This window comes from Stegastes partitus, unplaced genomic scaffold (assembly GCF_000690725.1).
Source record: "Stegastes partitus isolate 25-593 unplaced genomic scaffold, Stegastes_partitus-1.0.2 Scaffold275, whole genome shotgun sequence".
Lineage (NCBI taxonomy): Eukaryota > Metazoa > Chordata > Actinopteri > Pomacentridae > Stegastes > Stegastes partitus.
The window spans coordinates 451,060-464,259 of record NW_007578006.1 but is presented as its reverse complement, the minus strand read 5'-3'; the positions used below and the strand labels follow the sequence as shown (position 1 = coordinate 464,259).

General features: G+C 38.9%; 2 protein-coding genes across 2 annotated transcripts; one reads left to right on the top strand and one right to left on the bottom strand.

Annotated features, from left to right (window-relative positions):
* Positions 1 to 2,160: 2,160 nt before the first annotated feature.
* Positions 2,161 to 7,554, bottom strand: bud23 (BUD23 rRNA methyltransferase and ribosome maturation factor). Its single transcript, XM_008282545.1, has 12 exons — positions 7,377 to 7,554; positions 7,037 to 7,074; positions 6,009 to 6,104; positions 5,615 to 5,697; positions 4,703 to 4,799; positions 4,504 to 4,600; positions 4,349 to 4,399; positions 4,173 to 4,258; positions 3,891 to 3,936; positions 3,734 to 3,795; positions 2,983 to 3,072; positions 2,161 to 2,791 (listed from the first exon to the last, which is right to left on the bottom strand). The coding sequence occupies exons 1-12, from the start codon at positions 7,422 to 7,424 to the stop codon at positions 2,737 to 2,739; spliced, it is 849 nt and encodes a 282-aa protein (XP_008280767.1). The 5' UTR covers positions 7,425 to 7,554; the 3' UTR covers positions 2,161 to 2,736.
* A 1,420-nt stretch (positions 7,555 to 8,974) lies between these two features.
* Positions 8,975 to 12,167, top strand: dnajc30b (DnaJ (Hsp40) homolog, subfamily C, member 30b). Its single transcript, XM_008282544.1, has 2 exons — positions 8,975 to 10,093; positions 11,965 to 12,167. Exons 1-2 carry the CDS (start codon positions 8,993 to 8,995, stop codon positions 11,995 to 11,997), a joined length of 1,134 nt encoding a protein of 377 aa, XP_008280766.1. The 5' UTR covers positions 8,975 to 8,992; the 3' UTR covers positions 11,998 to 12,167.
* Positions 12,168 to 13,200: the final 1,033 nt, after the last annotated feature.

Below are 13,200 nucleotides of genomic sequence, written 5' to 3'. Positions count from 1 at the left end.
TTTCAATCCAACTGTTGTTGAATAACTACTAAATTCCGAAAGACTCCAGAAAACAAATCTACTACTGAATAACGCATCACACTGTGGAGATCAGATCCAATTAAGCTGCCTACAAAGTGTCTATCCAGTAACTCCCTCCTCAGTCATGCTGTAATAGCCTTTAAACTGATTTAAGAGGGAGATCAAAGTGATTGTGCGATAAGACAATGGAGGAGAAAATGACTTTGACTTTGCGTAAATGCGTAAAATCCTTCATATCACCCGCTTTTTGCGCAAATAGTAAACCTCGGTTGCAATATGCGCCCGCTGCCTGTTTTAAATCTGAGCCTCCATCAGACCCAGAGAGTCACAACTGTTGCTCAATCAGCGCGCCCTGCTCCGTACATCTGCGCTCTTTGGACGCGCTATAAAAAGCACACATCGACACACACACACAAAACAAGGCGCTCACGGAACAGGTGGCTGCAGACGAGTGTAAAAGAACCAAACTTACATGTTTAAGTTCTTGCATGCGGTCCTTCATGGTTCCCTTTTTCGCCCGTAAATCACTCTTATTCCTTCAGTTCCCGTCGTCTCCTGGATGCGTGTTGGTGATGATGATGGAGCGGCGGGGCGGAGACCGACCAGGCTGATGTGACCGAGGCGAGGAGGCGCGTCTGGCGGCGGTGATTTTCTGCTCTGGTTTTGGATGCTGGGATGGTGGGAGCACTTTTCAGAGCCGGGTGACGCGCACAAAAGGTGAGGCGAGGCCTTCCGCCATTAACCCATTACGCACCCGCAACTTCCGCACTAATTGATTTTTTTTTTCTTCTTCTTCTCCGAGCCAGAACCTGTTTTCAGAGTTTCTTTTTAGTTCAGTGAATAAGTGTCTGACCGCACAGAGGTTGGTTTAATAAAGACTTGACCCGAGCAGAGAGTCTGTCTGAGTGCTGAAATTGTGTTGAGTGTGATTATCGATTGAGCAGGTTCAGAGATAACGCCCAGGTGCTCTCCATTGTGCCAAAGCGAACAGCGACCTCTGGCGAAATGGACTGACACCTCGGAGTTATCCCGATGTGGTTTGTAAAAATTAGGATTTTAGAATTTAAATAAACACGCGACACTGTTAAATAAATGAATAAATAAATAAAATAAAAATTTAAATCCACCCACCCCATATTTAAAAAGGATGGACATATCAGTACAATTATTTAAAAAATAAAATAAGCAGTGAATTCACATATCTAGTGTAAAATAAGCTTTGTATGAGACAAAATCTGTTTTTTAGAACTGTCAGTGTCACAATTTGATCCTAATGTCTAAAATCACAAGCAGCGAGTGACAATTATTAGCAAAAGAAGAACTGATTCTGTAATTCTACATAGATTTGTAAATTAATATCTTGTATAATTGCCGATGTTTTCACAACAAAAATATTGAAAACAAGAATGTATGTAAATGTGAATATATATATATACTTGTAATTTATCATTATGTCTATTAATTCATCTATGTTACAATATATGTTTTTACTACATATTATGGGTAGTTTCATTGTTTTCCACACAAAATATCCTTCATTAAACATTAAAAGCCAAAAAGAATTTCAGGATAAAAAGTATTAAATTATTTTAATTGTGGAAAATTATAGTATTCTTATGAGATACTTATTGTGTATTATTTTAAAGTATCTTTGGTACTGCTGGAATGTTACTGATATCAAATTATATATATTTAGATCCAGCGATGGGATGTAACTTTTACTTTTATTCAAGTAGCCTACCCTAATGATTTAAGTATTTAATATAAATCAGCAGATGAATCCACAGTGAAATTAAGTTGCAGCCTGGTAGTTGGATTTTGAAAAACAGTAAAATAATTATTTTATATTATTGAACGATAAATATTAATGCAATAATAATTCAGAAGTGTACAAGTGACAGGAGGCATCTTTCTGCAGTTAGCACATTTACTCTTAGTACTTTAGGTACACTTTCCTAATTACATACTTACATACTTCAACAGAAGTAACACTTGAATTGCAGGACTTTTACTTGTAAAGGAGTAGTTTTAGTGTTGTGTTAGTACTTTTACTAAACCCCTGTAATCTAAGTTTACTATCAATTTCATTGCAACCATCCCACTTTTTTCTCTTCTGTTGTAACAAAAACACCATGCTTATAAAATGGTTTACATCTTTAATGTATTTTTTGACCAGTAATAATTACCCATAAAAAATCTAGAAAAATTCCAAATCATCAGCACGGTTGCTGTTGTCAACTGAGAATGTTAAAGTGTAGTTTTCACTAATACATAGGGCTTGTTCACCCAATTAAAAGACTAAACATCCAAAAAGCAATTTTGCTTAGCTTTAATTAAGAAAATATTGTAGATAATACAATAAACCGCTGATCAGGGAAGGCAGATTTGCCATTTTGTCATTTCTAAAAATTCAACTCTCCGTGTTGTCTTCACTGTGTTTTCTGCCACCAGCAGGCAGCACACTCATTTATTCATGTACTTCCAGCCAAACTGAACATGCAGCAATCACATCGCCATTTATGAGAAACAAATTGTGGAACGCTCGCCGAAATATAAAAACTATTGGCTATAATAGCATTTCACACTTGCATGGCATCGACTTGAATTGAAGAGTTGATAAATTAACCGAGTCCAATCACTCAGCCTCTCCACAGGTGACTGTGTGCGGGCCGTTCCAGACCAGGGCTAATGAAGGCACAGCTGCATGAGTCAGAGCTAGAAATGAGGTCTTCGCTGACGTCCGGTGTATTTTGTGTCGGCTCGAACCTCCCTGCAGGAGAGAAAATACACAGCGGAGAGAGAGGAGGTGAGTGTTAAAAAATACAGCTAATCAGAGGTGGAATTCAATTAAAGCTCATATTAAGTATACTATAACATTCAGAGGTTGGACATTTCAGCTCATGAAATCCTAACACATCCTATTATAGGCCTGTAAGAGGTTAAATACAGTCATGTACGTACCGCCCCTGTCTTCTCCTTCTCTCCTTCTTCTCCATGATCCAATCTCGTCCCTTCTTCAACGATTTCCCCTTCATGTTTTTAAAACGGCATCTTGACAGAGACAAAGTGCAGCTGATTAATGTATTTAAAATGTGTATTTGCTACAAAACTTCTGATGCAAAATACCTCAAACATGCAGTCAGAGACTTGAACATTAGAATGTAAAAAGGAGGAAAATCTGCCTGACAGGGTTTCAAGTCAGGCAGGACAACAGCCCTTTCACATTTCTTTTGGTCTTTAGGCTCCATCAAGGCAGGTATGACTGAACCTGCACTTATCGAGGCCAAGACCTGCTTATGATCCCAACGGCAGGTAATAAACGGAATGTTTTCATAGAAATCAAATACAAACCATGAATTATCCTAATGAGAGTAAATTACAACAGCCAGATCAATTAATAGGACAATTATTTCCCTCACAAATCATTTTGTTCGCAAAATGTTTAAAAAAGAAAAAAAGCAAAACAAACAGCTAATTAAAATATATGGCTGTTAAATCTCATACATTTGGTACATTTTCATTTCAGCAGTCAACACTGAACAGTAGATAGTAAACACATTAAGAAAAATAAGAGCAATTAAAACACTTTTATCCGAGCCTTCAACGTCCTCAGGCTGTATCTCATTAACTTATATTTGTCTGAGTAAAATACACCAACAAATACATCCACAAAAGCTGAAATAAACTCCACAGAGTCCACGAATATCTTTACCTTTGTCCTGAAAACTGAACCTGGTTTGGAACATTTCTGTCTGATGTTTCTGACCCCAATCCCTGAAACACACAAAAAGAGACCACAGTGATCATGACGTATATAAAACAAAAAGCACTCATTCACTCTGTTAACCACTAACTCCTGTGTTTCTTACTTTGGGAAGGACTCCTGCGACTCCAGAAAACAAACACAAGAAGAACCTGGAGGTAAACAAGCAGTGTGTGAATGAAAATCCAGCAAACACCTTCATGTTTACCAATTTATCACGTGGCTAATGTGACAAACAGTTGAATCAATATGAACATCATCCTGCTCTAATTAACCTTGTGTTCTGAGTACACTGATACTAATTTCACAGGTTATTAAGAAACAATCAATTGCGGACGGCTGTGGCTGAACACGTCATAATAAAAGCCTGTTTCTGAACGGTACTGACTTTTTGGCCTTGCTGCTGTTGGGGTAATCCACCACCATGCCTCCACTGAAACCTGCCCTCATGGCCTGCGTCGTGATCAGCTCCAGCTTAAGCAAGGAAAGAGGTTAAACTGCAGGTGAGTAAAAGGATTCAGGAGGACTCAAAGTCAACACAAAAGTGGAGGTCATGTTTTTCACCTGTTCCGAGTTCTCAGGGTAAAGCTGGAAAACTGCACGTGAGCCTCTTGACTGAAAGAGCAAACAGAAATGATTAAAAGGCTTCATCACAAAAAAAAAAAGGTAACTGGATGTTTGAATTGTAAAAGGAATCCAAAGGACAAATAAAACCTTACCAGACATGAGTACAGAGTGCTAAAGAAGCTAAAGAGTCTCTTTGGTGGACTGTGTGACCTTTTGTCTGCATTACAGAGCCACTGCAGGGCAGAGATACTGAGAGGGAAGAGAACATAATGTAAAAAACAAAGTGAGAAATCACTTGAACTTTCAGTGAAAGTCCTTCATCTTGTTGCGTAAGCACTCTTAGTCCTTCACCTGATGCAGCCGTCAAAGGTGCCGGGTCGGAAAGGCATCCCCTGTCCCATGTCCCCCAATAAGAGGTCTCCTTCTACTTCTCTGTCCAGTGCAACATCTGTCTCAGGGAAGACGTTTACATTTGATCAGTGTTTCAGGAATTTATCCACATCACCCAGTCACATAAATGTACACTTAAAAACATAAAATCTAAAAATACAGAAGAAACTTTGGATGTGATCTTTGTTTAATACACAAAAACCTTCCAGCTAAAAAGAAGCTGCAAGTTTTGTAAAACATTGGCGGTCTACATGTTGCATGATTTATCATTGGATTGTATATAAAACTCAGAAACAACCACCACAAAACAACATCTTGATGAAGACGAAAAAATAAAAATACTTGGTAAACAAAGTTGTGCAACATCTTATAAAGTTTATTGATGTTGATCTGCAGCCCCGGGTGCTCTCAAAGCTAGAACTTAATATTCAAAGCCAGCAAGTGCCCGGAGCTTGACTTTATTCATGCACAATATGTGCGTCTGATTTTAAGATTTTCTTCTTCAAAACTGGTCTGGATTTTGTGAGCAGCTGGGATTCTTTTGGGAACACACGCCAGTCCTAGCACAATACTTTGGGTAAAACTATCCATGTTTTACCACATTAACATTATTATCATTACAGGTGACATCAATATGGCAAAATAATTTCATTGTTCATGTCAATCATGTCTGTTTTTCTAAATGCTGCATCACTTGACTGTAATTTAGCTTTACACTTGAACAAGTAAACTTAACTAGGTTACATTATGAAGGTAATCAAATCTTGACAATTAGTGTAATATATTAATATGATATTTTAGTCACGATCAATGTTATATGGGTATATCATTCAGCTATAGCATCTTGTTTAAATGCAAGAGTGTCAGACTAACCCAGCATTGCAGTGCTGATGTCGACTCCAACCCAGTAGTGTCCCTCCTCTGACAGATAGTCTCCACTGAGACCAGAGCCACAGCTGAGAGACAGAGGACAGTCAGTTTGTCATCACAAGTGTACAGCATTATTGGACTGTTCTGGCTCTTACAGTGGGTTATGCTAAAACTTAGCAAACATAAAAATAAATGTCCAATAAAACATTCAGAAAAGTCTGACTGTCATGTAGACACACATAAGCATCTCTTCATTCAGCATGGCAAAAATAATCACATCCCACTGAGGCTATGCTTAGACTAACTAACTGTGAGAATTAAAAATTATTGTATTATTTCTAACTCCAAGTGCTGCTTTAAGTTAATAGCGTAAACATTGTACATGTCACTCCCTCACCCGACATCTAGTAGAAAGCAGGGCTGTCCCTCTGGCAGGTTTAAAAGCTCCACAGCTCTCTCTGACATCTGGGTCTGGATCTCAATCATTCGAGAGCTATGAAGCAAAACAAACACAACATGATTTCTGACACTGTTTCGTATGTGATCTCCATATATATTAAGCAAACTGAACTCTCTACTAGTACACAGAATCAGACAAGTAGTTACTGATAGTTGACCACACAATGCTGTTTTGTCTAATGGATAAAGTCAGTCTAAATGAGACTTTTAAAACCCAGGCATACCAATAATTTGAAGGAGTAAGGTCAGTTTATACAATGCAACAACAGGCATTGTCTTTATAAAGTGTAAATCTAGTTAATGATATGTGAATTCATGTTCCACCAAAAAAAGTTATATGATTTGGAGTCTTTCAGCAACAGCAGCACATATCAAAGTAAAGTCATCCTGGTGAAAGTGTACAGAGGAGATGTGGTGTTTCATTGATCTTATTCTGTTTTTCTCTTTTTAATGCATTCAAACTAATAAAATACACTTGAGCTGTACAAGACCAGAGATTCAGCATCATATTGTTGATGCTAAAAGTCACGGTACTGTCACAACTACATCTAAATCTCAATGTTAGAACAGGAAAAGTCCCTAAAGTCTTAAAATCAGAGAGCCAGAGTAATGAGAAACTAAGATTTGGGGAATATAATGTTGCATCCTAAAACCAGTAAGAATTTAATTAACTTGATTACAAGTTGAAGCTCTACACTTGTACACATTTACCAAGAAAGCAAGCAAACAAAACTAACAAAGAATATATAGAAAGCAGACTGTGTAAAACACAAACATGCAAGAACACACACTTAAACTATGAGCAACATGTAAAAGGTGCTGTTCACAAAACTGAAGATTAGTACAGAATAAAAACATTAAAATAGAGGTCAAAAACATCAACCCTGTTAAGGCAGAGTTGTCTATTATCATATAAAATGTTCAAGAGGCTGACACAGAGTTAACATCATCAACATCCAGACTCACTTCTGAGAGTATTTCTTTGCTTCCTCTTCATTATAGAACTGCAAAGATAAGAGCAGATCAGATTAGCAGATCAATAACAATAGCTGCAAGCACAACTGTAGCTCCAGTTTCAGCCTCTTAGAAATTCATTACACCAGACGAAACAAACCTACATGGAAAAAACGGGACGCTGCCAATCCCAGAGTTAAAATAATGCTTGACTACTTAACCAACTGCTCAATAAATCAGCCTTATTTGAGATGCTAAGCTTCATTAGCAGAGACCTTTAAAAATCCAAAACGGTGCAGAAGCTAATTGTCAGATTCCAGCAGCTAAAAACACAATAAACCGTGAAACTGACCACATCTGGAGGAGCTGAGTGCTCGGGTCGTCGACAGCTGGAGGCCATGTTTCCTCTGAGTGTGCGTCGATATGTACAGTATCAATAAATTCAGATTATAAACAAGCTAATCGTTGAGGCAGCAGGCGACCCACACGTGAAATACGGCGACGTCATCCACAAGCGACGCAAGCAGCAACTTCTTCGTCGAGTTTAATAAACGTGGTTTCCTGTGAAGGGCGCCACCCACTGAGCATCTATCTTTTAAAAAAAAGAACTAAGATTAAATATAACTAATTTTTAATTCTCTTTTTAATTATAAAGAGACAGGTATTTCATCAACATAACATCAACAGCAGAAGAAAAAAAATAAACTGAAAATAATCAAAAATGTTATATGTATGCGTGTGTGTGTGTGTGTGTGTGTGTGTGTGTGTGTGTATAAAATAACATTTGAAATCTCCGTTTATTTAGTTTCCACAGAGGGCTGCAAAGAAACACAGACTAAAGTGACACAAAACCACCACAAAGCAATAAACAAAAAATTCTAGAAAGAGACACTGAACAACTACACAAGACACAAAATGATAGCCAAGCAATAGAAAATTATCACAAGCAGACACAAAATGACTACAGAAAGACACAAACTAGAGAGAGATGCAAAAGGACACAATAGGAAAGAGAAGCACAATAACTACAAAGAAACCTTAAATGGTGTGTACCCATCCAGTGCCTTGTTCAGACAAAGATTTGGTATCAAAACTAATAATTGTGTGTTTTGTGACGACACTGAAACTACTGACCATTTATTTTTGCAATGTATGTGTTCTGAAGTGTTTTGGCTGGACGTTCATAATTGGCTCTTTCCAAAGATTCCTCATCTGAATAATTTCCTCCCAAAGGACATAATTTTTTGACTAATAATGAACCGTAGCAGTAATGACTCCTTGTTTAATTATATCCCAACCCTTGGTAAATGTTTTATTCATAGATCAAAATTCCTGAAGGTAAAACCTAGATTTACTGTGTTTCATAATTAATTTCTTTTACATGTCAAAGCCCTGAAAAATAAAATTGCTTTAGACTTAGTAAGCAGTACTGAAGACTATAATTTAGAAAATAAGCTCTAGCTCTTTTTTCTTTTTTGTTTGTATGTGTGTAATTTATCTTGCTATTTTGAACTTCTTATGCAACCCTTTAAGGTGCACCTCTGTCATCGTTATTTAATCTTCCGCCATGCAATTTGTAAAATTTGTATATGTGCACTTGTTAAATAAAGTTTAATAAAAACGTCAGTAAAGACACACAAACTGACCACAAAGAGATAAAAAAGAAAAATACTACAGACGGACATAACATGACCACAAAGAGACACAAAATAACCGACAACGCAAAGATTATTTTAAATGTACTATCTTTCTTGGAAATAACCGGCTCTCTAATCTTCTATTTGGAAAAAATCCATGTAATTATATATTTATTTTCACAAGATAAAAATTTTACTGACGCGCTTTCTGTTCTGCAGATTCATTGGTCGGCGGTGGTGCTAAACATCGACTCTGATTGGTTCTTTGGTTTATGACGCGCCGGAAGCGTCGGCCGTTTTCCGGTTTGCTCACCGGCCTGTCCTCGGCAAAATGGCAGAGGTCGGTCAGCGGCTGGGCAGCGGCGCTTACCGGCTGTCCGCTCTCAGAACCGGCTACAGTCGACCGAGGAGCACCGGAGGAGACCCCGGAAGTCTCCCGGTAAGCTGCGGCTCCGGTGGCAGCCGGGCTGAAGAGGAATCTGTTCTGGATCAACGTGAAGTTCAGTCGGTGTCCACGACCAAAACAACACGACGCAGATCACAGAAACTTTCCAGAGTGAAGAGAAGTGACAGCCAGCAGGGAAATGGGACTTTGCTTTGTGCCACCTCTGTGGAGCTGACTGCACCACGTTTAATTTGGTTGGTTGAAACCAGAGAGAACCTACATGTTCATAAAACAGCCCTGTTCCTGTCTGCAGGTCTCCTCCAGGAGAAGCTGCAGCCCTGCCGGATGACGGCCTGGACCAGAGCAGCTGTTTCCATCCACCCTGATGCCTTCAGGTCCACTCAGCAGCTCCGAGCTTTTTGCACTGTCGTCTTCATTCTGGCAGAGCAGAGATCAGCATGGTGGAAACTACACCCTGATACCCTGAACGCTTCTACATCAACTAGAAGCTACAGGTGGAGTTCAGGAGATGCTCCTCTGCTGCACAGAAGCAAGACGGCCTATTATGACATCCTCAAAGTGTCCCCCAGCGCCACACAGTCCCAGATCAAGACAGCCTACTATAAACAGTCCTTCATCTACCACCCTGACAAGAACCCGGGCAGCAATGAGGCCATCCAGTGCTTCTCTGAGATCAGCGAGGCGTACACCGTGCTGGGCAACATCAGCCTGAGGAGGAAGTATGACCGGGGCATCCTGAGCCAGTCCGACATCCAAAATGCAGGGAGGCCATCCTCCAAAGAGAGCACAGGCAGATCCACAGGCTCCCCGCAGCAGCACAGTGCCAGGCAGTTCACTCAACCGGGGGGAAAACCCATATTTGATTTTGATGCCTTTTATCGGGGTCACTACGGGGAGCAGCTGCAGAGAGAGAGGGAGATGAGGGCCCGCAAGAAGCGCATGGAGGAGCAGCAGAAGACAACGTTGAAAAGTTGGAAAGAGGACAGGAAGATAATTGGGCTGTTTCTGACAATGATGATGTCCACGGTAGGGGTGATTCTCAACACTTTCAGCACGTCCTGAAATAGAAGCAGCAGCCAGACGCGTCCCCTCTCAGGCTGCATGTTGTGATTCTCAGGGAGGGAGAGCAGGAAGGAGGGAGGTGAGGGAGGGGGGTGAGGGTGCTACCTCAGATGATTATTTTTAGAGTGTTGCAGGAGTAAACACACCGGCTGGCTGTTTAAGTGGTATCAAGCAGCAGCACTGACACTTCTCATTCATAAAATGTATCCACCCACATGCAGAATGTATTAGGTTGTAAATGTTGTAATCTGTCTTAAGATAATAGTCAGGCACCCATATGAATGCTGAGTCATCATTTTTCCTCTTATTCATACCAGACCCTAAAAGATTCCTTCTTTTAGGGAAAGAAAGGATACTTTCCGATGTGTTTTGAATGTAAGTGATGAAGACATACTCCAAGGTCCGCTCCTTTCCCTCCAAAAATGTATTGAACAGTTAACCTGAAGCTAATACATTAGCCTTCAGCAGGTTGTGCTTTAAGATATCTTCCAAAATTTTACCATCTTACATCCACAGTTAACTATTTTTGTAAATATCTTTCTGCTGCAGCTCAGCATAGAACCACTGTACAAGGAAACAAAATGACTGGACCTGACTTACATTGAGATCACATCAGGAAAGCATCCGTGTGTATCAGAGTTGCACGTGTAGACTGATGGAGACTGCCATCAGTACACTGCAGCCTCAAAGTGGAAATACTCAGCTATGGCGTTTACCATTTATTTCACTCATGATATGTCATCAAACAGATTAAAAAAATAAAAAATAAAATGCATATGGATATGGATATGTTAGCAAGGTTAAAAACTTGAATTACGACCAATAAGAACAGCAGAAATGGAAAAGAAAGACTTGCGAAAACTTGAACTTTCCTCATTTCTTCATCTGTAGGATCTAACATTGGACGTATTTATTCCTGCAGCTCTTCAAGCACAGTGTTTTTCTGGCCGTACAGTGATTCTGTTTTACCTTATCAGATGGAAATCAATGCCTTTTCTTGTTATTTCTGATCATTTGATAACAATGTCATGCTTGAATAAATTAAATCTCAACTCAACTCAAAGCACTTTAACGCAACAAAAGTCCAAACAAAATATAAAACAATTTAAAACATCTCTATTAACAAAATTGATGAGATTTCGTTTTCACCCTTAATGTTATCATTTTGCTGCTGGCGATTTTTCATCAGTGCTGACTGAAACCTCTTTGGCAAAGAAAAATCGTAACGCATGGAAGCCTTTTAAGTACCTCAAGAGCACCCACTTTATGGGTGATGGGAAGATATTCCACATTCGATGACTCTCTAAGGTTTCATTTCAGTCATCCATGCTGGTTTAGTGTTTCTACCAGCAAACACAACAGTTGTTCAGCCTGTTATGAAGCTTTGTGAACCTTAATTTATTTACTTTTTTTAAAGCCAAACAACAACAAATGGATCTCTGTCCATCCAAATATGGCACGGAGATGGAAAAATTACACTTTGAACGCTGGTCAACGCACAATTCCTCCACCTTTTGCTTTACACTGACTCTGTAATATAGAAAAATCACATGTAAGTGTAAAAACTGACTGTAATATACTATAATATACATATATACACATTTAGACATCTTTCTCCAGGTGTTAAGTGTGTGTGTACGTACTGTACATACAGGATGCTGCATTGTGATTGATATGTTATTAGAAAATAAAAAGTGTTTATTTTGTGTAAGTAAAGCTATATTTGAGAAAGTATAATAAAACTGTTTGATTCATTTCATTTAGTTTTATCAATTATTATAGTCTATTAGCTGCAATTATTTTGTATTTTTACTTAAGTTTTTTTTTTCCTGCAGAGTTCTAAGATCTGTCCTGTAGAGGGCATCTGAGTACATGAAAAATGATCTCAGGGTTACAGCTGGAGGCCCGAGGAGCTCTGTGTGTTTTAACTGTGTGGGAGGATATGAATGCCTGCTATGGAGGTCTCAGCTTGCACGGGGCTGCTGCTGTTGTTGACTGTATGTCTGATTACAGCTTCTCTTAACCCTCTGAACTCCAAGCAGTTTCTGTGTGTTCTTTTGCTCCTGTCATGTTTTCACTCACTGTGGGCTCATTTTTCACTGCAATATAAAGTCCTGCACCTCAGTGGAAACAGCAGAGCCACGGCTAGAGGTGGAGGGAACTCAAAAACATCTATTCTGTCGCTTAACATAGTTATAAAACCGCAAGTCATCTTTTTTTTTCTCTTTTTTTTTTGATGAAAAATCTAAAAACCTGGGATCAGCGTGCACAATGTTTTTCTAAGTGCCAGCAGGTGTTACCAATACTAGCAAAACATTGTGACTTATTACAGATATTTTACTACTTACCTTTGCAATTTGTTTCCATACTTGTCTCCTATCTGCTCTGTGTAAACACAGCCTGCAGTTCAGCCAAAAAGTCCCTCAATTTTTGTCACGTTACTGTTGGTCACAGCAGAGACACTAAAGGTTTATTGGTTGTGCCAAAGGGCAAAGAATTTTTCAGGTTTTACAGAATTACACGTCACCTGAGATTAGCTCAAAATCGGAAAGTTGAAAATCTGAATTCTGTTTTTAACATTTCTGCCAGATAGATTTGTGTAATTTGGGATTTTTTTCTTTTAAAGACAACAAGCCTTTCAAAGCTGGTTGGCTGGTGGTGTTGAAGGTTAAGGTCGTACATATTAGAGACATAAACCAAGTGAAACCTCTTCATTCAGTCTTTAACCCTATTCAGGACTTTTGGGGTCTTTTGGACCCCAGGCCATTTGGTTTAGGTAACAGGTATTGTTTTTTTCAGTTTTGGAGATTTTATTTTTTTAAATAAAAAGAGGGACATTTGTCAAGCATTTACAACCAAAATATGTCAACTTATCAGAAAATGCATTTAACATAGTATAAAAGTCTATAATGAATACCAACAAATATTTTGCACATATTCTTTCTTGGGGTCCAATGGACCCTGAAAGACCTTCTACACTGTGTGCACAATTATTAGGCAAGTTACATTTTTGAGGATTAATTTTGTTATTGTACAACTACAGTGCTCTTGGTCAATCCAAAATGTTAACA

Excerpts from the sequence above, each read along its gene's own strand:
- bud23 (XM_008282545.1), bottom strand. The coding sequence starts at position 7,424 with ATGGCCTCCAGCTGTCGACGACCCGAGCACTCAGCTCCTCCAGATGTG. Across the intron at positions 4,259-4,348 it reads ACCCTGAGAACTCGGAACAG|CTGGAGCTGATCACGACGCA; the intron begins GTGAAAAACATG and ends TCCTTGCTTAAG. Across the intron at positions 2,792-2,982 it reads AGAAGGAGAAGACAGGGGCG|GGAGGTTCGAGCCGACACAA; the intron begins GTACGTACATGA and ends TCTCTCCTGCAG.
- dnajc30b (XM_008282544.1), top strand. The coding sequence starts at position 8,993 with ATGGCAGAGGTCGGTCAGCGGCTGGGCAGCGGCGCTTACCGGCTGTCC. Across the intron at positions 10,094-11,964 it reads TGACAATGATGATGTCCACG|AGTTCTAAGATCTGTCCTGT; the intron begins GTAGGGGTGATT and ends TTTTTCCTGCAG.